The following is a 26,464-nucleotide window of genomic DNA, read 5'->3' as shown; positions in this document are numbered from 1 at the left end:
TAAATTTTAAACAGGGTCTTAATGTGATAGAAAGGAAGTCAGAGCAGCTGAGAAATGCCCAGGGTTTGGAGAGACGCCTTGGTTAAAGGCACTGCGGTGTTTTCCATATTTGTCTGCTTTATTTTTAAACACCCAGAGCCTTTGCTTGATCAACACTTCCTTGTAAAAGGAGGAAGCAGAGGAGGAGTACGGGGCTCTGGGGAGAGAGGCAAACGAGGCTGGAAATTGATGATCTTCCCAGCCATTAAAGTCAAAATTCCTGCTTGAAACCAAACCCTCCTGGAGCACTGCGCAGGCATGGGGGAGAAGGGGAGGGAAGGAGAGAATATGTATTACTTCAGCAGAACCCAGGTTCTGATGAGAAAAAAGGACCGCTCAACCCACGTCCGAATGTCGGCAGCAGATCTGAAGCTGGGTTTGTCACGTTTCCCCTCCACTTTCCACACCTTCAAAAAAATAAAAATAAAAAAACGCAGGGAAGGTGGCTGGGGTTTTTAAAGAGGGGTGGGGGGGAAGCCACCGAGGTCCCTTGATCTTATGAAGCCCTGAACTCTTACATTCCATTTATAGCCCGAGCTGGAATGACATCCCCCTTGATTAGCAAGCTGTCCAATCCAGCTGCCTGGGTCAGGACTGTACAAGGCACTAAGTGAAATATATATATGCCCTTTTAGATTTTAGCACATTGGGTCCACCCCCAGGGCACAGGCTGTAGCTCATTCTGACCACTGCTTCTCTCCCAGGAATCACTTTTAAAGGGTTTTTAAACTTTTTTTTTTTTTGGGGGGGTTACCTCTACTCTCAAGTTTAAGCAACACAAAATGGCACCAAAGAAGGACGTAAAGAAACCAGCAGCGGCCGCAGCACCAGCACCAGCACCCGCGCCAGCACCAGCACCGGCGCCCGCTAAACCCAAAGAGCCAGCGATTGATCTCAAGAGCATCAAGGTAAATGGATGAACGTGTGCTGAGCGCTGACCCCGAGCGCTCCCGAAGGGGAAAGTTAGCAGAGTCCTTGCTGAAACTGGCAGGGAAACGTTGTGTGTGTTTGTTTCCTGCTTGGGGACTGTGGTGAAATGAATGAGTAGCCCCCCAGGGATTGATTTCTTGATCTGCCTGAGCTTTCGGTTGTGTTAGCAGCTGGAGGGATGCGAGGCATGGCGCATGATTTAATGCAAGAACGAAGCCTGGTGATTTCAAACGTGTTGTAGAAGGTGGCCCTCAGAACTTTTTACCAAATCAGAATCAGTCTGACCTGTTTTGTAAAGCTGAATTTTAAAGTTCCACCAAAAAAATCCTCAACCCCCAAGCCCTGACCTAAATGCATGAGAAAGGGTTACTGAAAAGTGAAATGAAATGTTTTCCCATAGCATGGTACTAAAAACAGATGTTATTTTGCAGTTTCCCCTCAAATTTATTTCCAAAATTTTGCAAATACCTGATAACCCTTTGGCCATGTGTTCTGAGATCAGCACTCCTTATCTTTAAAAGCAGAGATGAAAAGGATTTGCCAATTTCATCTATTTTCATTCTCTTTGCACAACAAACATTGAGAGAGACCCATGAGCTAGAAAGCCACGAAGGGAAGCATTTCAAGTGATTTCTCCTCATCTCTTCATGTTTACTCAAAATTTGCAATTTGCTTCATATTGAAAGTAACCAAGAAAAGATTTGCAGAGGTTTCCCTTGACCGCACATCCATTGGAACTTGCGCTGAATCGAGACTTTGCATGCCACCCGACATCACCAACTGCTGCCTGGCCCCTTCAAAGAGAATTCCTCAAATTCCCTTCAAAGGGAAATTCTCTATTTAGAAAGAGCAGAGAGAGGTTAAGCAGTTAAAGAGATGAAGGGACAGACCCACTTCTCTGGGCATGACTATACATAGTTATTCTCCACCTACCTGACAAGCTGATTGGTCCCAGGGCCAGTTTGCTGAACGCTGCATAAGGAATCATGCCCACTAGGAAGAAAAGAAGGAGTACAAGGTCTCCTAATAGGACCTACTCATTTTAATTTCATGATGAATTCTGCTTCAGGTGCCTTAGTACACACAGTCTGTCACCCACACAGTCCCAGGATTGTGACCCATTTGGTAAAATTTCTGGAAGTTTTAACTTTCACCACCAGTAGCCAGTCCCTTGCTGAAAGAGCACATAGTTTCTTGCAAGGCTGAAGCTGAACTCCCTGGCAAAGCAAAACCAAGAGCAAGAGGGGTGGGAAAAGACACTTTGGAATATTTCGAGTGATCTTAGTAAAGGCTACAAAGAAAGCCACTGTTTTTGAGAATACTGTCTGAAAATTAGATAAGACCTCACATTTCACCCATCTCCAGAGATGAAGGGGACGCAAGCTAGATTGCCTACTAAATAATTTAATATGATTTGATAGCTCTCTGTGTCCAGTTCATTAGGGGAAAATAGAATTTTCAACTCCAGTGATCCCAGCTAATCTATCTTTACATAAATAGACTTAACAGTGCATTACCCACTGAAAAATGGCCGGCTGCAGTCTGAGGCATCTCGGTGGTTCAGCCCAACCTACTCCTCTACCCGGGCAGCTCTCTGTCACAGCAGGATATATATACAGGTAGCAGAGAGAACACGCTGGGTTTTGTCACGTTGGGACTGAGAAAAGATAGCCTTCCTAAATTCTTTCTTTTGAAAGATACCATCAGACACTATTCTTCCTCTGTGATGTGCAGAAAAACCTGGGCTGCGTAAGACAGAACTATTCCCTTACCATTAGTGGAAGCACATAAGCATTACTGTTCTTATTTGCAAATGAGTAAAGCTACGAGCAGCACGCTGGATGGTGCAGGGCTGCCCTGCGATGTGCTGCTGGCACAGCCCCTGCCACACAGGCTCGTCACTGTCGTAGATCCCTCTCTGAGCATCCCCTCTGCTCTTCATCCTGACCTCAAGGAAGCCTTGAGGCACTGCAAGGAGGGATGGAGCCCCCCAGCACTGAGGGGGCCACCCCATGGCACAGCAGTCACCACAGGGTGGCACAGGAGCCCGCGCTGCCTGTGAGGGTGAAGTGTCCCCTCTGTCCCCAGCCTTCCCCTCTTACCTGAGCCTCCACAGCAGGCCAGAGCTGCCCAGGTAGACTGTGGCACCTCCAGGGCTGGCTCTTTGGGAAGACACCAGGAACAACCACAGCACCTTTGACACAGACTTGGAACAGGAGCAGGGGCTGGAAAACCTCCTGAGGTCCCAACCAGCCACCCTGGGCTACCCGGTTGCATTCTTTGAGACCTCAGGCAGGGATGGGAAATAGCATCCTCCTCTAAACAATTTGCTCGGGAGATATATGTGGCAGAGTCAGCAATCATAATTCACATTTTCTGACTTCTAGCTCAATCCCTTCTTTATCAGTAATTAATCCTGAATCCTTCCATTTGGCCAGGAAAGCATCAGCACAAGAAAAAGCACAGCACCATTTCCAGCCAAACTCTGGAGCCAAAGAGTACTTAAAGCTAAGCTTCTGACCAGGACTCTCAGTAAACAGCCCAAGTCCTGGGGCTCTTTGCACAGATTTACCAGTCAAAACCTCCAGCCCGCCCAACAGGTCCCTTTCCAAACGGCCCCCCTGTGCTCACCAGGGGAATTAGCAGCCGTGCTGCAGCTTGCTGCTAACAAGGGATTCCTGGGACCACCTAGCTGTGGGGCTGGTGAGAATCTGGGGGGTCACAAAGCAGGCAGACGCACAGAAAAGCTTCTGTAATTTTTACACAAGTTCCCCCAAGCTCCTTCCATATCTTACAGCTGGAGCGGGGAAGAGTGGAGCTGCCTGATCAGGGTACAGCAGCTAAATAATCCAAACCTGGCTGTGCACTTCATTTCAATTGTCATCCGAAATAATGTTCTCCAGAACAAACAGTAAAGAGGTTTAGCAATATGACAGGGGATTCTTTTGGGGGCACCCCTTCCCTTGGATGCCCTGCTTGGTCTGCCTTCAAGGAAACTGGTTCTGGGCCTCTTAGGGTGCATGCTTTGAAAGCCAGCCCTATTTATGAAGTTTCAAGCTGGGTTCTTGCAAAAGCAGGCACCCCAAAACCACCTGGCATCCTCAGAAACAGTGACAGGCCTCTCACCCTCTCGCATCAATATTGTCTGTTCTTTCTTCCCCCTCCACCCTAAATTAACCAAATCAAAGCAAATCTTTGGTGATTTCCTAGTAGCAGATTTTCTGTTTTTGAGCACCACCTATTGACTCCAGCACCGAGTAACAGGAATATGAGACTTGAATCTAAACTCAGCCCTTTATCACCTCACCTCACCGTAACCAGCACAGGAAGGGAATCGAGGCAAAGACTGGGAGGAAGAGGAATTTGTTTTGATGTGGAAAATTAAAAGACCCTTCTTCCTCCTACTCAAGAAAACAAAACTCAGAATTTACTCTATACAAATCTTTCCGGCCTTAAGTTATATTTCCAATTTTCCTTATCACTTGGGCATCCTGGGACTTGAATGTCAGGTGCACAGGTCAATAGTTACATCATAACTGACAGGAAAAGAACAGGGTGAGGGACACAAGGGAATGTCACCAACTGGACTTGAACAGGAACCAACAACAATTAAGAGAGAAATGACCATTTGGGTCATTTTGTTAAGAGACCCCTGGATTTTTTTATTTTTAACCTAAGACTCTAGGAAGGGCATTCTCACAAAACGTAGCTCGTTTGTTTTGTCAGCTTTTTTCTCCCATGCACACCTAAGCAAGAAACTCTGAGCTGACGAACAGCACTGCTGTGGGCCACTTCTGATGAGGATTCCTCACGTGTTGGGTTTTGCAGCAGAGGCAGGGAGAAATGCCTAAACTTCATACTGTCCAAATCAGAAGCAGGTAGAGAGGGTTTGTTGTGTTCAACTTTGTCCGTATCACCAACACACAGAGTGTGCTTTTGTTGTTGTTGTTGTTTTTTTTTACTGGAAATCTAAGGGTCCTGCCCAGCCTCACAGCATTGGCCATAAGGCTTTGGGACTGGAGATGCTGAGCTCAGTGCTTTGTAGGCTCCTGCTCTGCAAAAGGTGACCCGAACACACAGTGTTTCACCAGGCCCTTTGCTTACAAGGGTACACCTGAGGGTACTTGCAAGTATCCACAGTATAAGGGACACTCGTTTGGTGCATGAGGCTTCCCACACTGCTGCTTTCAAGATGAAATTCCATGGACAGGGACCAAACATGCTAAGCCCTGTTGCAGATAAGCTACCTATATGCACAGGGGAAAGTAATTCAGAGCAATCCACTAGTAAAGACTTGCTGAGGCCTTGCGCAACTGTGTGATGCATGATGGAGCCTGCTGCATGGCAAACAAACCTGTGTGATTGTTTTGCTTTTAAATACAGAGCTCTTAAGGCTGTAAAAAGTGTTTCTTCGACCGTCCTAACTCTTATTACATTTACTACTCAAGGAGGTGACCTCTGAACAGGCATTGCGGTGGATATAACCAGAGAGAGGTAATGTCCCTAAATGCACTGACAGAAAGCTGCTGGGCTGGAGGGCAAGCAGGACTGCAAATGTCAGCTGAAGCGCCCAGAGCGACGACGCTGCAGACCAACTCTGTGCGAAGTGGCACAGTGAGAACAGGAAGGTTAGCAGGAGCTGTGCTCACAGCACTAGAGGCTTTCTTGGGAACTGGCAGGTTCTTGGCTGAAGTTTTTGGCGCAGGCCTTTAGGTTATGCCTGATCCGACCCCAGTGATGACTCCAGAAAGATTCTTTAGGACGGACATACCTGCAGGACAAGGTCACCAGCCCCAAAGCGCCCTTCAGGTAGGACAGAGACAAACACAAGTACGACTTTGCCTGGAGAGATGTGCAAGTACCTATCAGACCATCCAGGCCAGCTTCCTCCTATCACTTTGACTGCTGAGACACAGCAGCATTTGGGATCCACTCCAGAGCAGCCCCGGCCACCACTCAGGAAGTTTTCTTTACAATTTTTTCAGAACTTTACCTCCTGTTTTTCCTCCTTTTCCTCCTAAAGTGCTAAGCAAGGAGTCCCTCAGAAGCAGAAACTTCCCCGTATATTTTAGCAGACACTTGCTTACATCTGCTAATGGGAAAAATGGTTTGAAAAGCAACGATTTTTGACAGGGCCCCATTCTTAGTAATTCACAGCTCTGGCAGCATTTAAAAGATGCCTATAGCCTTTGGAGGGTCTGGAGAGTGACAAAATTTGGTAGAAACAATGGAATTCAGAGAAAATGACAGAGAGAGAAGCATCTCAAAAGCTCACTTAGAGTACTTTCTAGTGCTAACATGGTACAGACTTTCTCCCATCACCAGATAAACTGAAAGAACCTAACAGTATTTCTAAAACAGCTTTAAACCCCTCAGTGCACAGAGATCATTACAGACAGCAACAAGATATTTGAGGTTATCTTACATAAGGTAAGAAGAAGGTGACTAATTTAGCCAGTGACAAGTAAAGAAAGAAGTTGCCTGTAAGGAGATATGAAACAGCCAAGATGGAAATTTGCCCCTGGCTCCTTGAGGCTTTATTACATCTTATACCCACTGCCAAAAAGTGCTTTCAGCTGGCTGCTTTACTGCATAGCATTTAAATGTCAAGTAGCAAGTTTAAAATAATGTTAATACTCTACCACTGCCACTGGGAGGCACGTTAAAACAAGGGATGCCTCAAAGAGCAGAGCTCCAGAGCCTCGCATTTCCTTGCACATCCCCTCACTGAGGCACATTCATGCAAAACTAAATGCAATTAGAAAAGGGACACACTAACAAATGAGCACATCTGAATGTCCTTCCCCCTATAAAGCCAATACAATCTGCGCAAAATGGTAAGATCAGCAGCTGCAGCACATTTCACTCCCAGGCATTTCAGAAGGGCACGTTCAATTAATTGCCAAGGTTCATCTAAAAGTTTTTGCCTAATTGTAAAGTTGCAAACTAAAGTCAGCAAACCAGGAAGTTACCCAGAGTACTTGGAAGGGGAAAATCTAACCCAATTCATCTATGTTGAGTCCATTAAACTAAGAGATTTTGAACTATTCTTCCAAACCTTGTAGTATCTCACTTCTTTCCCATATATTAGCAGTGTTCATCTTTCTTCTTTCTTCTATTATATTTTCAGGCAGTTTCATTCTCAAACCCTGCATTTAGCGTTTATTTGCCTTCTAAAAGGCAGGAGGCTAAATGCATCAGGCTGCTGATTCTTACTTAAACGAGAAGCAGCCTCTATGAATTCTGCAGCATCGATTGCACCAGTTACTGAACCAGGGTGAGGGTCAGCACAACGACTGCCTGCTTTCCAGCGGGGTTTGAGAGCTCTGTAATCCTGCCCACAGTCATGGCTGCTAGAAAATACGTGCATCTGTATTAATCCGGGAGCAGGCAGTAGTGGCAAGCAGATACTGTGTGAACTACAGCAGGCACAACCCTAGCTATATCCACCCAGAATTAAAGGAAATCCTTTAAGGCCTGTATAAACTGCTAAACATATAACAGGCATCCTCAGGGACCCTCTGATATTCCCCTCTCTGATTTTCCCAAACATCCAATGAATTCTCAGTCTCTTCTATGGAGACAGCACCTTGAACCACCTGGGGGCTCTCTAAGCAAATCCCAGCTAAAATGATTCTCTTCTCTGTAACTCACCCAAAGGGTACCAAGCAGATGGAGCATCTTTAGCTTCCAGCAGCATCCTTTCCCGGGCCTTTTCACCCTGCCCAGACCCATAAAACGAGTACAAAGTGGCTGTGGCTCAGCACAGCTGTATTTAGAGTGCCCACCAGCCCAAACTGGTGAGAACAGCACCACACAACAAAGACTTGGACCAGGGGTCCAGGAACCAGTGATTTTTTTGAGAGAAAAGTTAGGAACTAATAAGAATTTGGAAGTAAAGGTTTGGATGGATTGGGTTTTCTGCTTATCTGGTGATAAGGAGTTGCATATAACCCTGTTCACCCTACCCTATATAACCAGGTTCTGGTCAAAACACTTCTAATTTGCAATGAGAGGAATAGAAGGCGGTCACAAGCTATACCTGAAGAGCATTAACTGAAAATAAACAGCACTTCTCCTTGGTATAGATATCCTCCTGGATAATAACTTAGTCCATAAGTAAGGGCTGAATCAAGTTAGAGAAATCCAGTTCCTGCTGTTTTTTCCCTATCTTACAACATGTTCCAACAGAACAAAGGTTTCCTCATTGCAAGATCTTCCTTTCTACCTTGGGAAGTTTTTGAAAGCTTCTTACAGAATCACAAGTCTTACCTTTGACGATTTTTTTAAAGGATTGTTGCATTTGCTTTCCTGAGGGCATTTATAGATGCACTTACTCAAAGTGAGTAGCATTTTAAGCCCCCGACAGACCCCACAGGCTGAAAGCAGAGTGATTCTTAATTCAATTGTATGTGATGTGCCCATGCTAGAGAATTACTCCCCAGCAAAATTCTGTCTAGGACACTTTTATTTGACAAGTAATGAAATGAAGGGCTGATGTGGTGCCCAGGTATTTCCTCATCTAAAACCTGAGCCAAAGTCTCATACAGTCAAGAGTTCAGCTGGCTTATATGGAGACCCCTCTCCATTTATACACACCTGATAAACCATTCAAGCCAGATACTTAATCCAGGTATCAGTTTTCTATATTCAAGACAAATGTGCCCCAATTATTTTCTGGTTGTCATCTAACATGTTTTAGGATAGGTTTTGTTGTAGCCAACCACAGAGCTGACGAGGAAGTGAAGGTATCAAGAAATGTTTTCTTTGAACCAAATTCAATCATGTTGTTCCAGGGGAACATTTTCCAGTTGCCAGCACTGGACAGCAAGAGGCTGAGGGCAGGAGGAAAATTCCACAAAAGGCAACACACCACGTTGACCCAGGCAACATTTCAGCTCTGCCAAAGTCTTTAGAAAGCTTCTCTATTAATGCATCAGGACTGATGGCCAAGATCCATATTAGCTTTCTCACTGCCTGTGCTCCAGCCCCAGGCAGTATTTAATTAGAAGGTCTGAACTGTGCTAAGCCTATGTTGGATAATTCAGACAAAAAACATCAAACCTCTTTCCTACACAGCCCCATAGCCATGCTCTGTCCTGAATACGGTCCCGTTCCCACATGAAAATAGGAGCTGATACAAGTAGAAGAGGAATCAAAAGTGAAGAACTGGCAGCAGAGCATTTTTCATGCTCAGTATATGTTCCCCATATTCCCCCAAAATGCAAACAATAATCTGTATGGACAGAGTGTTTTCCAACTGAAATGACTAGCTTGGAAACTTCTTTGCAGTTGTATCTTTAGTTTTTAAGTGGGGAAGTAGGAGGCTAAAGTCTCAAATTTAACTAAATATTTTGATTTATTTTGATTGTTCAGTTTAAAAAAAAATGTTAACAGTCTGCTTGGATCGGATTATTTTTTTCAGACCACTCAACAGACTGAAAAAAGCTGAATATTCAAAAAGGTTATGCTTATCTTCAGGGTAACTAAGTGAACTGCAGCAGAAAGTTTCTCACTAATCACATTTTATCATTAGAAAAAGAGTGGCAAGTGCACAGCAAAGGAAAATAACAAAAAATTAGAGAGGGGATGTTTGCAACATGGAGTCTGTTGCTGTCACAACCATTTCCACGCCAGCTTCATGACCCTCCCTACCCATTTGAGGTGACAGGGAGCAAGGTTTGGAGCAGTTTTTCTCCCTCTTTTACCTCTCACAGCACCCATTTGGAGATTGTGATACAGGCTTATAAGATGGCACACGATAGGAATTGGTCTTTGCTACTAGAGGAAACTGCAGTACCTCCCTCCTCAAACCTATCCTGAAACTCTCCACTAGCAGTCCCAACGGGACCTCGTCTGCTACCCAAAAAGCAAGCGCTGCCTTTCCCTACCATGAATAGTCACCCTTCCGACACCCAAAGCTTTCTGGAGGCTCTTGCTTCCATCACGGCTTCTTCCACATGCCTGTAGAACAAAAACCTCTCTAATTCTGGCCCCAGCAGCTGCTCTCCTCACCACACCAGTGAGCTCTGAAGCTGGCACACTACTGTCCTACCCCAACCACTAGAAGGAGGGTATCCTAAGTGTCCCACTGCTCTGAAAGGAACTTGCACATCAGATGCAAGCCTAGTACTAATATAGCTGGGTGCAAGACACTTGCATCAGTTTTCTCTTAGAATCATTCAAAATTTGGAAAACCCAACCAGCAGCATTTGATTGCACCAAACAGACAAGCAGCAACGCCACTCATCTAATGCAAAGCACCATATTATCCAAAAAAGGGGTCGAGAACAGCCCAGTGAAGGTGCAAGGAATATGAGCGATTTCATGGGCTTTGAAACAAGCCCAAAGCACACCATCCAGCTATACCTTACACACAACCTGCAGGCTACATGCAAAAACAGCCAGCTGGGCAAACGCCTTGCACCTCTTGCCCCAAGTGTTCCTCAGTCGCTGACTTAATAGCTTATCGGAAAAATAGGAGCCTTCCCTAAAGGGAATTCTTGGTAGGCTTGGACAGGGAATATCCCTGCTTGACGGTCCGGACCCAGAAATTGCTGACGTGATTCAAACTTACTGCTTGCTACTCCCCTGCCCCTCTCCAGCCTCCTAAAAATAGCCGTAAGATGCCCATCGAGGCATGGAGCCTCCTGTCACTTTGCCCTAAGAAAGCTAAAGAACTCACCGAGGGGAGGGGCAGCTTCCTTCTGACACCTAATCCAGGCAATGCCGTCAGCGCCGCCAGATAAATAAGAGGAAGAAAGGCCAGGAAAGCAGGACCACTCTCAGAGACATCTCAGCTAATCCCTCCTGCCCGTCCGCCGCTCTACTTTTCCAACTCTCAATCATGGTGGGTCCACTAGAAAGCTAAAGTAGTTCGCAGCAAGCCAGTGTATTTTACATGATTAAATCCAGCTTCTCGCTCAATTTAGTTCTAAGTGGGAAAGATAGACCAAAAGACAGCTTAGGGTTGCTTGATTTTCCTCCTCAAGCCTAAAGGACTGTGGGAGGCTTTCCAGTCAGCCTCAAGCTCTGCTCTAGGCGGTGGTAGACGTGTGGTTCCTGCAGCTTCAGGCAGAAGGGTTACAGTTTGCTGGTGCTATAAGCATTTTTTTAATCTAATGCAAGAGTGGCAAAGGAAAACAGTAATATTTTTGAGATAAGAAAGTATTATAGTTTAGTACTTTATGAAACAATGTACTGTCAAAAGCTAATTGGAAACAAACTTTAAGGGCATGGTTTATTTTCTTTGTTAACGTATAAAAAGCTGCTCGTTAAGCGATATTACTTCAAATGGTCATAATAAAGCAGGTCTACACTAAAGCAGTAAGCGACCTGATGCTACATTAATGACTTATATGTTAGTTAAGAGGCTTTAGATTGTTATTGCTTCTAGCCACAACCTTGGCTTTCCCCAGGATGCAGATTTTAACAGAACCTTTAAAAACAGAGCTGGTGATGCGTTTTTACAAGGCAGGTTGCTAGCTTAGGTTGGCAAGGCCTAATTAGGCAAGACAGAAGTGAGAACACTCAGCTACCTTGCAGCTACCTTGTGCTATTTGCTTTCTCTCAGTGCATTTTCAGCAGTACTAGCTCTCTCTTTTTTTTTCTCTCTCTCTTCCCAACTGCAGTCCTTCACTCCTGACCAAATTAATGGTAAGTGAAACAAAAATTAAACTTTACCAGGGGCAGGAGGGGGAACATAATGGCTACTGAACACTAAGTATTCACCAGTCTTAAGAGCTCTTTTGCTATCTGCATTACTTCTGCACATCTGACAGGCCGTATTTTTGCTGTTTTGGAAGATACTCACGGATTGAGCTGGATGCTTTAGAAAACAAGCAGGTTCTCCCCCAGCCCCCCCTTCCTAAGCTATTTTTTGTGATTGATTTCCTTCCAACAGATCGAGTTCTCCAAGGAGCAACAGGATGGTAAGTTACAAGACAGCCAATGTGTTTTACATGTATGTGAGTTCAGAGAGGAGCTACAGGCTCAAACGTTTAACCTTTACCAAAAGATGAGCTAGGACTTCAGCCAGTACAAGTCACCACAAACTTGGCTTCAGAAAAACTGTGCTGAGTTACACCGAACAGGAACATGGCCTCAGCCTTACATGCAATTTATCCGTGTGCTTATGTATGACCCAAGCTGAGAAGTTCATGAGCTTGTTTGAGTGGAAATAGCGTGGTGTTACCAGCTCTACCTGCTGAACATTTTTCAGCTGTGCTAAAGGGTGCTGAAAAGTGGTCTTTATTTTTAAGCCATGAGTGAAATAGACAGATGAAGTACAACAGGAAAGAGTTAAAAATTTCATTTAGCTGGGACTTTATATGAACAGAAGTATGGGATTCCACCAACGGCCCACTTGTCACTTTTGCTGGGGGATGCTATGGAAGGGGAAGCAGAGAGTCTGTTTTATTGTAAATATATTCATGAAGCATGGGAATGTTTGGCAAATAAGCGACTTGTGCAACCTGTTGCTTATAATGTAATAGACTGGATATTATGCTGAAATCCTCAGGGATCTTGCTGTATTTCCTGGGGGTGATTTGTTGAGCACCAAGTTGCAAATGTTTTTTTTCAATCTAGTAGACATGTTGATAAAAAAAATCCTGACATGAGCAGTTCCCCCGAAGACCTGGAAATTTAAGCTGAAGTTTTTAAAATACTTCAGAAGATGCATTTAGGTTATATTAAATAATGTAGTTTTTAAAGACAATGTCTAAAATTCCATATCAAGTACAGCAGACCTCACTGTGAACGATGTATTTAGAATAGAAAATACAGGGATTTACTAGAAAGCTAGAGGAAGAGGAACAGCTTGAAGTAGCTCTTAAGAGCTCTAACCTTCCTGAACACCAGCCTTCTCCGGGTTGCACCATAAAAATCATCAGGGAGAGGTACTGTGCAGCAAGTGGGCACGGAAACCTTCTTCCGGCAGTCCAAATAGTCCTGGTCACAAAGGAAAGAGACTCCTCCTTACTTTGTAATTCTGGAAATTTTACAGAAGGGTAGGGAAGGTTCAATAGAGAAATGTCATCAGTTCAAAACTGTTGGCATGTACAACAAAGCAGATTTTTCTTCCAGCTTCCCTACATATTTCAGCTCTAATGCTAAAACACTGTTGATTAAAGCAAGCAGAGAAGCAATTAATAACCACTTGCGAGAGGGAGGATTTCCCTGGAATAGAGATGTCCCGCCCTCAGTAGCTATTTCCAGCCACACCAGCTGCTCGGCATTGCCCCCCTTAGAGAGGGATTTTAGATTTGCTTATTCCAGGGGTATAGGACTAGGACTAACTATTAACAAAAAAAAAAAAAAAAAAAAAGATACTGCAGTGAAGCACATGCCTGAGACAAAAGTAAAATTTTCTTCTGAGCTGAGGAGCTGTGTTCAGAGCCCAATGAACATAAACCTCCATGGGATTTACAAAAAAAGAGAAACTCTCCCACTGACTTTGCTAATAACAGACTGGAACTGTATTTTATCTCTTGCTCTGGCTAAATGTCATGAATGCACCAGGTGAAAGATCTGATTGTATGGTATAAATCAGCACAGCTCCATCAACCTCGTCTGCTAGAGCACGGGCTGATACGAAGCTGGGATACTCTAAGGGGAAGCTCTACACAGCTCCAGAAGGCCTTGATTTCATCATCTGCAATAATAGCTGTAAGGGCAGAGGGTTAGCAGTGAAGGGTTATAGGTCTCACACATCAAACAGTAAGAAGATTAGTTTCAGGTGTATTAGATTACAGCCTACCAGGCTGACATCCTGTATCAGCAGTTTTACTGGGTGCCAGCAACTCCTCCACTAACACAGTGTATGGATGGCTGGAGCAAGAACCAAGTACCTCTGTCAGATGTCCCCAGCACAAGATGAATGAGGACATGACTTGATGTGGTTTATTGCTCCTAAATCTGCCCCGAGGCACAAAGAACATTCCACCTACACGCACTGCGGGACACAAAGCCTCTCCCTAGCTGCTGGGAGAACATGACAGCCAAGGGAAGGACATTGCGCTGCTTTACTCGGAGTTAAAACACTGAGCTATTAGGCACTGCAGTGCAGGAAAAGACCAAAACAACAGCACAGACCAAAATGCTCTGGACGTATGAGGTTTGAAAATGGCCTTTTAGATAAACCCATTACATTTTTTTTTAATTTTAAAAGATACTTTTACTCATTGCAATAAACAGCTTAAAAAGCTTGAAGAATACAGTAAGATTAACATGGAGTTTTGTAGCAGAAAATGAAGACAGGCAATGTGTTGAAGGCAACTGCTTGCACCAATTTGTATAGGAAAAGTGTCAATACCCCTAAGTCCTTTGTCAGCAGCATGGGGGGGGAGATGATTGAACTTTGATAATTTGGCAGCACTGAAAGAAGCAAAGTCTCAAAGTTGTATGCACTGGGAACGTGCCAGAATAAGGCAATGCAAGTGTTGCCACTGGAAAAAAGCTGGATATTCACCCATCTGTAAGAAGTGAGGACAGACAGGAGAGCAAATAAAGTAGAAGTGTCTTTTTAAGGCAGCTTTATGGAAAAGCAAGAGTAGCAGCATTTGAAATCTACCTTCAAGTTTCCCATTAGTACTGTGTGGCTGAGATGCTGGAATTGCAGGCAGGACCCATGGATGCAGGCAAATGTTTTGCACTCCTATGTGCTTTGGCAGAAGAGTCCCAGTCCTTGGGCAGGATAAAATGGAGTGGATTATTCAATAACATTTTTACCTTCTACTACCATGTCCTATAAAGAAACGTGTTCTTGAATGGCAAAGTCTGTAGAAAGCTTATCTTCCTCTGTGCTTGAAATAACTACAGGGTCAATCACAAAGCTACTGGTGGTTATTAAAGCCAGGAAAAGTTTAAAAATAGTGAAACCAAAACATCAGAAGGGAGGAGTTTTTCTTGGGACCATGGGTCAAAGATTCCCCTTCTAACTCCCCGGGAGTCGTTGGAACGGTGCCAGGAGACAAGAGGCTCACATCTTTGTCCACACAACTTGTCACTGCAGAGCTGTCTGGCTTGATTTAACCACTGCTCTTCCCTTGCAGACTTCAAGGAGGCCTTCCTCCTCTTTGACAGGACTGGTGATGCCAAGATCACCCTGAGCCAGGTCGGTGACATCGTCCGGGCGCTGGGGCAGAACCCCACAAATGCTGAGATCAACAAGATCCTGGGCAACCCCAGCAAAGAGGGTGAGTGCCCTGCAGTCTCTTCCAGGCCCTTTTTCAAACTGAGGAACTGTAATTAGGCAACATTGGTACTCACAGTAGGAGGGAGAGGATTTTTTTGCTCCAGTAGGGAAGTCAGGTGGGATCTCAAGCAGGAACACATGGAATTTCACCAGTTCCTTTTGAAGAGGATGGCAGCCCATCTGTATATTTCAGCTGAACAGGGTGTTCTGCTTAAAACTGGTACAAGCATAGACATACGAGGTGTAGGCTGGATGTTTTGTTAGTGGTCTTTTACTAGCTGCCACTTTCTATTTCCTTTCCTCCCCCTTTTAGAAATACGAGCGGTGAATACTGTGATAATCTTTTCACAAGAGCTTAGGTACGGGACATCCCTGAGTTCACTCAAGCAGTCACTTATTAAGATGGGCTACATCATATCCAAACACTTACATTTGGCAGAAGAGGCTCTAAGGAACAACTCAGAAGTCCTGAGTTCAGCATTAACACCCGTGGGAAGCGCTAAGCAGAGGACTAACAGTGAGGTGAAACCATCAAGGTGCTGTAAGTGACTAGAGCAATAACTGTCAGGGGTTTTATATAGTCAGGTAGCAAAATACTTTCAGTAATAACCCTACATTCAAAAATTTCTTATGTTTCCATCTATTATATTTCATTCCTGCCCAAATGAAAACTGCTTTTTGCAAAGATACAGGTAAGAAAAAAAAAGAAAGGGATCGTTTTAGCAGCCTTGCTCTAACAAAAACACATGGGGAAGGCCTCACTGGAAACCACAATTTCTGGCTCACGGAAAGAAAGGGGCTAGATGCACTAAGCTTGTGAGGCCTTCAGCCTCTCCACACTGAATATGTGGAATATTCATATTCCTCTAGGCATTCTTATTCTTAATTGGCTTATTCTTTTGCTAATAACCTCTGCTTCTACATCCAAGAGAACCCAAAGAGGTCAGTAATGTGATATTGGCAGCCCCAGGGGCTTGCCTAAGTCCCAACATCTCACTCTTGTTGTCTTTCCCCACTGCTTGGGGTTCAAGATCCGTTTTACCATATTCTGTAGCTCCCGCCCATCAAAATCTTTTCAACAATCAACTCATACAGCAAGTTTCATTCCTGGAAAAAAAAAAAAAACAAAAAAAAAAAAACACACAAGTGTAAGCTTATAAAACTGTGTGAAAAGTTGAGCAAGTATGTGAAAACTCATATGGATGTGAAAATTATCTCCCATGGTAAGAGGGAATTCAGATTTCACAGAGAAACTGCCAAATCCCATGGGAAAGGCGGGAGTAAGCTGGAGAACAAGGCGTGTAAGTGAGGTGGGAGGCTTCCCTGCATGTGGTGGTGAATACCCCAAGTGAACACACACTGAAGTGTGCAGTAGCATAGCAACCGGTGCTGTCTTTCCAGAGATGAATGCCAAGAAAATTACTTTTGAAGAGTTCCTGCCCATGCTGCAAGCAGCTGCTAACAACAAGGACCAGGGTACCTATGAAGACTTCGTTGAAGGTCTGCGTGTTTTTGACAAGGAAGGCAACGGCACAGTCATGGGGGCTGAACTCCGTCACGTACTGGCTACGCTGGGTAAGGGATTATCACCTCTGAACATTAAATTGCTGCTGTTTGAAGGCATGAGAGAAAGGAAAGATGTTCTAACTAGCTTGGAGAGACAGGAAGCTACAAGGCCAGACAAGACCAGGTTTCTGACCTGGGAATCCAAAGGGAAAGGTGATATAAAACACAATAGAAAACTTAAAAGAAAGGCTTTATTACTTCTAAACTCAAACCAGGTACAAAGAGACCTCTTGAGTGATAGACAGAACAGGCTGTAAACTTCAGTGAAGTAAAGCACACAGACAGAGGATTTGTTGTGTAGTTTCTTCACTCTGTAGAAATAACTACAATTGCTGTGTCTATGTGCATGTACAGAACTTCTAAAGAGAGTTAAAATGAATAAATCTCAGTTCAGCTGTAGGCCTTTTCACTAACCTAGAAAACACAGGAAGCATTTGGAAGAGCTGTAGGATCCAGCATCATGTGTCTGTGTAAGAATTAACCAGGCTGTGTCTGTTCTCCAGGCGAGAAGATGACAGAAGAGGAAGTAGATGAACTGATGAAAGGTCAGGAAGACTCCAACGGCTGCATCAACTATGAGGGTAGGTGTGGGGGCTCACCACACTCTCTCTTGTCCTACATTTCAGCGCTGAGTTTCATTGCACTTGGCTTTTAGCTTCTCCGGCAAACCAGCTCGACAGAGCTACAGCTGAGTTATGTTGAAAGGTTTATGCATGAAAACAAGCACTGCAACACGCTTAGCCTGCAGTCACACTGCTGAAAAGGCTCGCTTTGGTCACAGCAGAGAAGGCTACTGCTGTCAGCCCTGGGTCTCTAGGCTCTGATATTCTGGAGAAAAGCTGTACTGGGGGGAAGTAAACTAACCCACGGCAAATGGCTTAGGCAAAGCACTCAGTTTGTCATTGGTCTCACCACACCTAGGCAGAAAGAGAATACAGTTTGTACAATATTAAGTTCTTCAAGCTTCCTATCACATTACCAAATCAAATTCAATCAGAAGTGCCTTTTCGACACCATCGGCTCCTGACCAGCTCTTGCCTTTAAGAGCATTTCCCAAACTACTATTTACTGCTCCTTCTAACCATCGCATTTGTATTTCTCCACAGCATTTGTAAAGCACATCTTGTCTGTCTAAGTGGACATCCCCAGATATGAAATGGTAGGTTCTTCACATTTGCAGTCTTAACCTTGTCTCTTTGCTATGCTTGAAGGTTCCTACAAGTCCATGGTTACAGACACAGGTTATAAAATCAACATGACACCATCTCCCCAATGATACAATAAAATTAAACTGTTTTCCAAGAGCAAGGAAAACAGGAGAGCAGATTCTTGGGCCTTAATCCCAGCTCCACAACTGGCTGGAAACTGAGGCAGTGTTTAGTGCATTTTTTTCAGATATCTGTACCATGAAAAAAACAAAAAAAAAACAAACAAAAAAACCATTCAGTTTATCCATGATCACAAACACCAGCTTAAATATCATCTTAGATTTCTGTTGTCATACAAAATTGGAGTTTACACTATGAAAATTGACAGCTTAAGACATTTATCCTATAATCACAGAGAATATTTGTTTAAAGAAAAAACAAGTCTAAGCAACACCTTACAACATATAGATTACTGTAGAGAGTAGCCTCAATACTTTTGTGAGCTACTCTTCAAATAAAATTAAGTAATCACCTGAAAAAAGTATTTTAAGTCATGATCAGTAGCCAAAAGGTGGCTTCAGAAGTATCTGAGCATTTAGCAGTATTTCTACAAAGAGAGAGCAAAACCCCACAACCCTGACATGATTCTCTTTTGTCAACAGCAAAGGCCAGCAGATCTCTTTAAAGTGCAAAAACAAATACCATGGCTCTATGGGCCCTTTTGGACTGTTATTCTATCCTGGGAAAGACAGTCTCAACTTTCATAAGAAACAGACACCTCAAGATAGAAATCAAGGGCTCCGTTTGTTATTTTGCAAGTGTTTTTTCAGCCAAAGGTGACTTCAAGTTCAACTCTCTCATTCCTTCCTAGAACAAGTCAAATTCGGAAAGACCAGATGGCACCTAAGATCTGCCCAAGTGAAATTCGTGCTCTGGCAGGCACCATCAACATGGAAACTGCAGAGGACTGGACGACGTGCCTCTAAGCCCACTAATCTCTACCAGTGCATCCACAGGTATTGCCTCTGGGTCACTACACTTCCAAAAACTGAACTTTCATCAGGGCAAGCAAGATGGAAAAGCTGCTACCATCCAGCATTCATCCATCCCAAGCATCTCTTTCCATGTTGTTTCCCATGAAGCAATGTAATCCATTGGAAAATTAAAGCATCAATAAAACCCTGTGGTCACTTTGAGGCTATAAAGTCTTTTTTCCCCCCACCTAAAGCAGTTCCAACCTACTCAAAGCAGAACTCAGCACTTAATTTATTTCTGTATGTTGTATTCCACAAAATAAAGTTTTATGAAAAAAAAACAAAAAAACATATTTAAACTTCTTCCAGAGGTCACTCTACTTAGTTTGGATGAAAAGGGTTTTATTGGGGGAACCAGCAGAAGGAACAATTAGGGATCCACCACCTACATCAGCACTTGAATGTTTTGGGGAGGACACCCGCTACCTGGCACCAGAACAGCCCCTGGGGTGGCATCTGCCTTGAGATCCCAGGCAAGACCAACCACGGTGACCCTAATTTGGGGAGCCATTCAGAGCCACCCCCTTCCTGGCAAAATCTCCTCCTTAACACTACAACAGTGAGTCCACAGCACAATTAGGAAGGGATCCTAACTACCTGCGGTATTTGTAATCTTATGGACATGTGGAACAGCAGCCGCCCATACAGGCTCTGTACTGGGGGCACCAACCCCATGGCTGTAACCCCCCAGGCCTGGGGAGCCCAATAACCACAGGAGTAGCCAGCTCTCAGAGCTGTATTGTTACCCACACCTCCCCGCCCTAAGCGTAGCTCATTGCTCCTTTCCTTGAGTGTTCCCAAAACTGCCTTACCCTCCTTTCTGAGGGTCAGCTTGTTCTATAAAAATCCGGCTTAGCCTTATTAAATTACCCAAGAACCATAATTCAAGAGCCAACAGGTGCTGCAAGGGCAGCTGGTACGAGAATAAGCCACGGCACAACCAGTGAAGCAGCAGCTGCCTCTTTTCCAAGGCTTCCCCAAAAAAGTCTCCCACTTAAACCCTCAACATGCTGGCAAATGGGGCCAAGAGAGACCCAAAGATGAGCCCTGCCCAGAGACCTATGCCAGCAGGTAGTTTACAGGTGGTTGCTTCATGCAGTGGGAAAAAACCTTGATAGAAAGGGAAAAGAAAAAAAAAAAAAAAAAGGAGGTGGTTGCTTAGCCTGTCCTAAAAAGGTAAGGAAAAAAAGCATGAGATGCATTAACCAAACTATTTATAGGGCCTCAGCCTGAAGGATGTTTCTCAAGGGACTGCTGGACACCCTTCTGTTTCTGAACATACTGCATACACACATGTTGTGTGCTTCCTCCTTCCAAGGAAACCGTGGATCTCAGTTGCTGGGAAAGCAAACAAAAAGCAAAACACTTCACCATTTACACTGTCAGGCTCCTTCTGATGCTTCCTTGCTACACTACCCTGACACGCAGTCACGTAGCCAGCCCAGTCCAGGGTTGGACATGGCCTGAAGGACCAGAACTCCCATCGCTCGTTCCTCTCTGAACTGCAAGTTCAGTTAACTTTTCAGATATTTGGGGCCCAACCCCAGACTAGTAGCAGAATGGGATGACTTCTCATTTGTGGAGAAATAGGCTGGATTAAGCTACCCATTAAAAAATATATATATATAAAAAATCATGTTTTTAAAACAGTCCCATGTTATGAGACATAACCAGCTCGACAGTACTTCTCTGAACTCTAATTGTTAAGCAATCAGGACAACATCACCTACATTACTCCACTACAGTAAGATCAGAGCAGAAATAATTTTCAGATAAAACAGATGAAAATAAAGAGAATACTCCTTTCCCACTAAACACTCTGAGTGGGAAAGGATTTCATTGAGCTACACAGGGAATATATTTTTATGATAGAGTTTTGGTAGTTAAAAGTTTCCCATCCCAAACATAAACAATTATTTGTAAAAAAATAATAATAATAATAAAAATAATGTCCATATTCTGATAAGACAACATTTGGGGATTATCTTCATTCAACCATTTATAAAGAAAGACCCACTCCTTAAATAGTAGCCTCTTCCAGCTAGTGACAGCTTCAACCAGCCACTCTCACTCAACCATTGTGACAACAACCGGAAAATTGTTACTACATCTTCCAATGAAAACAAGATGTTTTGACAATTTAAAGAAAAAAAAAAAAAAAAAAAATGTTCTGAGAGAAAGAACAAACCCAGACCACTCAGTTTTAATTCCATTGATAAACCCCATCCCAACAGGTACCCAACCTGAAAGCACAACTTGGAAATGCATAAAAAGCCCTGGTGTGTTTTTTATGAGCTGCCGAACCCTCTGCTTTGCCTCAAAAACAATTAAAAAGTTAAACTTGTTGATTTGACCTACTGCCCACATGCTAGTAACCCCTGCATTGCTCAGAGCTCTGATCTTGGGGGATGCTCCTGAAAAGAAGGCCTCCTCTCCTTATTTTTTGCTTCCTGAGGAAAGATGTGCCCAGCACCAGCAGCACCACGCTGCACTCCCATACAGCACGTGCTCGCACAGTGCTGAGCTCCTCAGCTCCTCCTCACCCCAGAGAGAGAGACCGGAGACCCCAGCAGCTGCAGAAGGCTGCCCTGCATCTGCTCAGGCTCCGAATGGAAAGAGTGATTCTCAGTCTTGGTCATCTGACACCTCTTGCTATCGTTGCATTTGCTTTGTATTTTAAATAGAACATTGTTAATGAACATACTTTCCATTACTCAAAGCAATTGAGTTTAACTCCTCAGGAGCAGGGCTAGATCCCAAGGGAAAGGTCAAGCTGCAAAACGCTGGCCCTTGGCACACAGCACCATGGAGGGTGACTGATACCACAGAGCTGGGGCACCATACAAAACCAAGGCAGAAAGGGCAGAACAACTGAGGAAAGGTAGCTCCAACACATGCCACCACGGAAAACCCAATGAGGAAGCTCAGCAAACACATCCTCCTTCTGGCAGAAAAATTTGCACGTACAAGGCTCCTGACTGAACAAAGTCCTCTAATATAACCCATCCAGGGATGTAAGTCTGCTCCCCCATAGCAATATTTTCTTTTTTTCCACACAGCTCCCCTTTTACAGTATTTCATACCATTATTACAAGACCACTCCACTTCAGCAGGTTTTCAAACTAATCTCAGTTTTTAAACTGAACAGGTTCAGTCTTTTTCCAAGCAGTATCTTGTTGTCCACGTAGCCCTGATGTAGCTTAAACCCGCATCCTTCTTACAGCAGGGAGGCTGACTTTTATAGGGGTACAAGGAAGGGCTTAAGTGTCTCATGGAAAAAGGACAGTTCCTTAGTAACCTATTATTTCTCATTTATTTTATCATGAAGAATGCCACACTTCCCCATCTACCCAGGTACTTACATTTATTTCAGAATGAAGACTGAAACATTGCTGAAGATACAGGATTTCACTCTCACATCTACCTTCTAGATTAATTGGCACAGCATACATGAATATCAGAGCACAGTTTATTAGAGCATTAAACTGAACTTTCCATTACCAAAATCTATGGTTTGGGAGGATGGTATAGATTAGCCCATAAACATTTCATTTCTTCACTAATGTAGCAATGATGGGCAGCAGCACTCCTAAATCAAACTGTTTGTTGTAAAAGAAAGGCTATCGCCAATCCTCTGGAAAGGATTTGCACTAAGAAACGTACAAGGGAGATTGACAAAAAAGCAATAAAGACACGTGCACATATTTCCTTAGCAGCATGAAAAGTATTACAAGACAGACAGTTCATGCTGATTAAAAGAAACAGCCATGATAATAGATATTCATAATTATACTCTGAAGTATACACAAAAATGCAAAGTGGTTTAGAGACTCACTTCCCAAAGCAAGCAAGGTTTCCAGACTGTTTTCCAGACTTCCTGGTGCTCCATAATAATAAAATGTCTCTTTCCTTTGAGAAGATCCTCTTCCAAGGCTCTCAGCCCCCATTAAACTCTTTCCACCCCCACCCCCCAAGGGCTTGGGCAGACACAAGCCCTGTTGAATCTCAAAAACCCTAGCAAAAGTAACAGAAAATTCTCTCTTTCCAGGTAAAAGGAATTTATTGCTTCCTACACCCTAGTAACAGAGGACATGCACATCCTAAACTGCACATCCCTCCATAAACAGCATGTATGTTAACACACACCATACACCTAGTACCCCAGGGGAGACCAGGGATGCGTGTTTTAGGCTCTGTCCTTTAGTTGTTACGCTTCTTAGGTCTACCAAACTGGAGTCAGAAAAACAAAATAAGTTTTGTCTTGTCTTCCTAAGTATCAGCCCTCCAGATTGCTTGCCCAAGAAAGAGCTTTCTTCAGGTCTTTGTGAAAGAAAAAATGATTCATTTTTTACTCCACACTATACCAAACACTGCCATTTTTCAAGCTTTTCTCCACACAAATGACAGCACTTATTTACCACCTCATTAATTTAAGAACTGGTTTCAGTCCAAAGTTTATCATCTGCAATGTTCCTGAATATCCAAAAAGTTAAATTTGGTTTTAATCAACAACAAACATTTCTGCCTTTGTTTAACTAACAAAGCTTCTTCTGCTCAATTTCTTTATAATTCGGGACCATCACTGATCTTTTAAGGGACGACTGATGTTATTACTGGATTTTTTGCACCTCCCTGATAAAATAAAAACCATCAATTAGATGAACCATATAGGTCACATCACGCATACCAAGAACAATTTAAAAAGAGTAGGAGTTACCTACTTTTTTTTTTTTGACAAGTTTGCTAAGGTTCTGTAACAAGCCAAACCCGTAAGGGAGGTCAATACTTACACAAGCTCAGATTGCAGCCCTACTACCATAAAATAGCCCTGCTAAGCACTACAGGGCAATGCAGAAAGGTATAATGGGATGGTTGCAATCTCTAAACCCAACACCTACACCTGTGTGAGACTGGTGCTCAGCTGATTCAGGTTCTTGAAAGCTATGAAACATCTGTTAAAGAAATCCTTTGCTCCCCAGTGTATGTTAAAGTGACTACATTAATCTGTGCAGGTCTGTAGGAGCTTTCATCATCCCAGTTCTGCACTACTCCATTAAATACAGACTGACTCTCTCCCAGCCCCTTGCTACACTGGAGATAAGAAAACTTACTTTTCTATTTGCCTGCACTAATAGGTGCAGGCAAATAATGGCTCCTGGTCTCTGTGTCTAACACAATTAGCACAAAGCAGGGGAATGAATTCATAGCACAAGCTGCAACTGAGACCTCTCAAGCTCATTTCACCCCACTAACACTGAACTGGTGAGCACATTTTTGGTTAATGCCTGAGTTAGGCTGGATCTCAGCTGAAGACCCTGAAGGAAATGGAGGAAATGCTGAGTATCTCGTTAGCACTACAGCATTCAAACCCTCAGAGATGGTTAATTGAAAAACAAAACAAAACAAAACAAGAAATGTTGCAATGTATTCTGCAAATAAAATACCTAAGCTTATGTAGAAAAGCTACATAATTTGGAATCAGGAGACCTTAGCATCATAGTTACTTGGCACTTATAAGGAAACAGCTAATGGGACTGATCTCAGCATTAACTTTATTATTTGAGCACTATTAAAGCAGTCGAATGGAACGGCTTTCCCTCAAATACCAAACAAATAATGAATGCGAAGTCTGAGGCTGTAAGCATTGATATTGCTTGAGGAGAGACACTTTAAAATGCTATTGGAAGTGCTTGTTGCCAGCACACAGGATGCCACTCATCTTGGTTCTGATATAACAGAGAGCAAAGAAGTACATTTTCATCCTTGTATAAATACACCATTGATTACATATGCAGGCAGTAAACCAGTTCTGGGAGATGAGGCCATATGTGCACAGCCCTGTTTCAGACAACAACAATACTTTCAACCTCCAGCAATATAAATTTCACATATTAACATCCATTGTGTTCAGTAAATGCCATTGTGTGCCTTTTACATTCAGAAACTGCAGCTCTGATCTGTGTCACTTGAAAAATAAGTAAATTTTAAATGGTCTGTGTCTGATGTACATAGGCCGACAGATCTGAGTAAGAGACAAACTTTGCTGAATTTTTGAATTCTTCACAGCCATCTTTGTGAACTTTTACCCCATGCCATGTGCCAAAGGGAACATAGACTGATGAACATCTCAGTAGCTGAAGTTTCCTTCTATGGTTACAGACCTAATAAATTCTCCCTACAGTAGAAACCCCTCCAACTTCTTCACTGGGAGTGCTGCTGTTCCTGAGCTCTGATAGAAATGATTTTGAAAAAAAAATTCTGAGTAACGCACATAATCCTGCTCCAAATCAGTACCGGCACATGTTGAAAACTGCTGACAGCTGCCTAACTCCTAGAAGATGTGCTGGCACATGTACGCATGAGAAGTCTTCACAGACTCAAGCCCAGCACCCTAGATTGGCAACTCCATTTTAAACATGATGGTTTGAAGTTTCTCATAAAAAGACACGAGGAAAAAAACCTTGCCCCTCAGATGGACATAATTATCTTCAGGCCAAGCCATCTTCTCTGCTCATGAGACTTACACACTTGATTCCCACATCCCTCTCCTTGCTGATACCCAGCTGACTGACTTCTCATAAGGGTCTTGGAGGGCTGTGGTGTCTCTCCAGTGAGAAGGAGCTGGATCTCCTGGCAGCAGTGTGTCTATATGCTACGGGTGGTCAGTGAGTGAGAGCCTGACCGTGGTGCTCTGCTGGGACGGAGGAAGGTTACCAGCACCCCAGAGGAGGCCCACCACTCATCGGCCACAGTCTCTCTGTCACATCACATCACACATGCATATTAACACCGTGTAACCCCAAGCAAAGGCTCACTAAGGACAGGCACATATCAGAGGAGACGTAAGTTGAGAGCCTGCATCTTGTTCAAGCTTGCCCTGCGCTATAATGCCAACATAGAAAAGTTGGACAAAGATCATGCAGGTCCCCTGATGGCCAGACATGCTAAATTGGCACCTGGGCTCTTCTTGAAAGAAGACAGCACATAACCTTTAAATAACCTACTCAGAAACCAAAGCTCTAGGGTATTCATATCAGACATGAATAGTTGGGCACTCTCTTTGCAAGAGACTGAAAGTCTAGAAAGGGAATAAAGAGCTTTGTGAGAGGGCTCAGTGCTGTCCCTTACTGTGTTTTCAAAGCTTCTGTTTTTTCCTGCAGCTTGACTTTACAAACAGCAGCACCACTACATGTAGCAAGGCAGAGGAATACACTGAATCATAGGTCTTTTAAAAGGAGTCTCTGTTACCCAACCATGCAGACGGCCGAGGCCCTCTGGCAGAAGTCGTCACCTTCAGGGCTTGTACCCACTGTTTACCTGCTGTCTGAAGGCCTCTGTTCAATGACTGATCAGCTGTGAAAAACATGCCTGCAAGTGGTTCCTCCACTTCAAACTGGGTATCAAAAATGATTTAAAAGTCACATACATGCCAATTGCACAGGGAAAGCTCTAAGGAAAACTAGGACATTTGCATTCAAGGCCTGCAGTTGCGTGTAGTTTCCCACATAAAATCATCTGTTGTCAAAACTAAATCCAACACACCTATTCCT

General features: G+C 43.7%; 1 protein-coding gene across 2 annotated transcripts; it reads left to right on the top strand.

Annotated features, from left to right (window-relative positions):
• Positions 1-682: 682 nt before the first annotated feature.
• Positions 683-19,076, top strand: MYL1 (myosin light chain 1). 2 transcript variants are annotated; one of them, XM_084288891.1, is made up of 7 exons: positions 683-947; positions 11,873-11,900; positions 15,024-15,167; positions 16,568-16,741; positions 17,236-17,313; positions 17,839-17,891; positions 18,752-19,076. In XM_084288891.1, exons 1-6 carry the CDS (start codon positions 822-824, stop codon positions 17,865-17,867), a joined length of 579 nt encoding a protein of 192 aa, XP_084145017.1. In that variant the 5' UTR covers positions 683-821; the 3' UTR covers positions 17,868-17,891; positions 18,752-19,076. The 2 variants fall into 2 exon arrangements, with proteins under 2 accessions (XP_084145017.1, XP_084145018.1); XM_084288892.1 differs by lacking the exons at positions 683-947; positions 11,873-11,900 and adding exons at positions 10,687-10,819; positions 11,601-11,625.
• The last annotated feature ends 7,388 nt before the right edge of the window (positions 19,077-26,464 follow it).

Source organism: Netta rufina (assembly GCF_964035555.1).
Source record: "Netta rufina genome assembly, chromosome: 6".
NCBI lineage: Eukaryota > Metazoa > Chordata > Aves > Anseriformes > Anatidae > Netta > Netta rufina.
The sequence above is the reverse complement of the archived record's forward strand: the minus strand, read 5'-3'. Positions and strand labels throughout refer to the sequence as shown.

Excerpts from the sequence above, each read along its gene's own strand:
- MYL1 (XM_084288891.1), top strand. The coding sequence starts at position 822 with ATGGCACCAAAGAAGGACGTAAAGAAACCAGCAGCGGCCGCAGCACCA. Across the intron at positions 15,168-16,567 it reads GGGCAACCCCAGCAAAGAGG|AGATGAATGCCAAGAAAATT; the intron begins GTGAGTGCCCTG and ends CTGTCTTTCCAG. Across the intron at positions 16,742-17,235 it reads TCACGTACTGGCTACGCTGG|GCGAGAAGATGACAGAAGAG; the intron begins GTAAGGGATTAT and ends TCTGTTCTCCAG.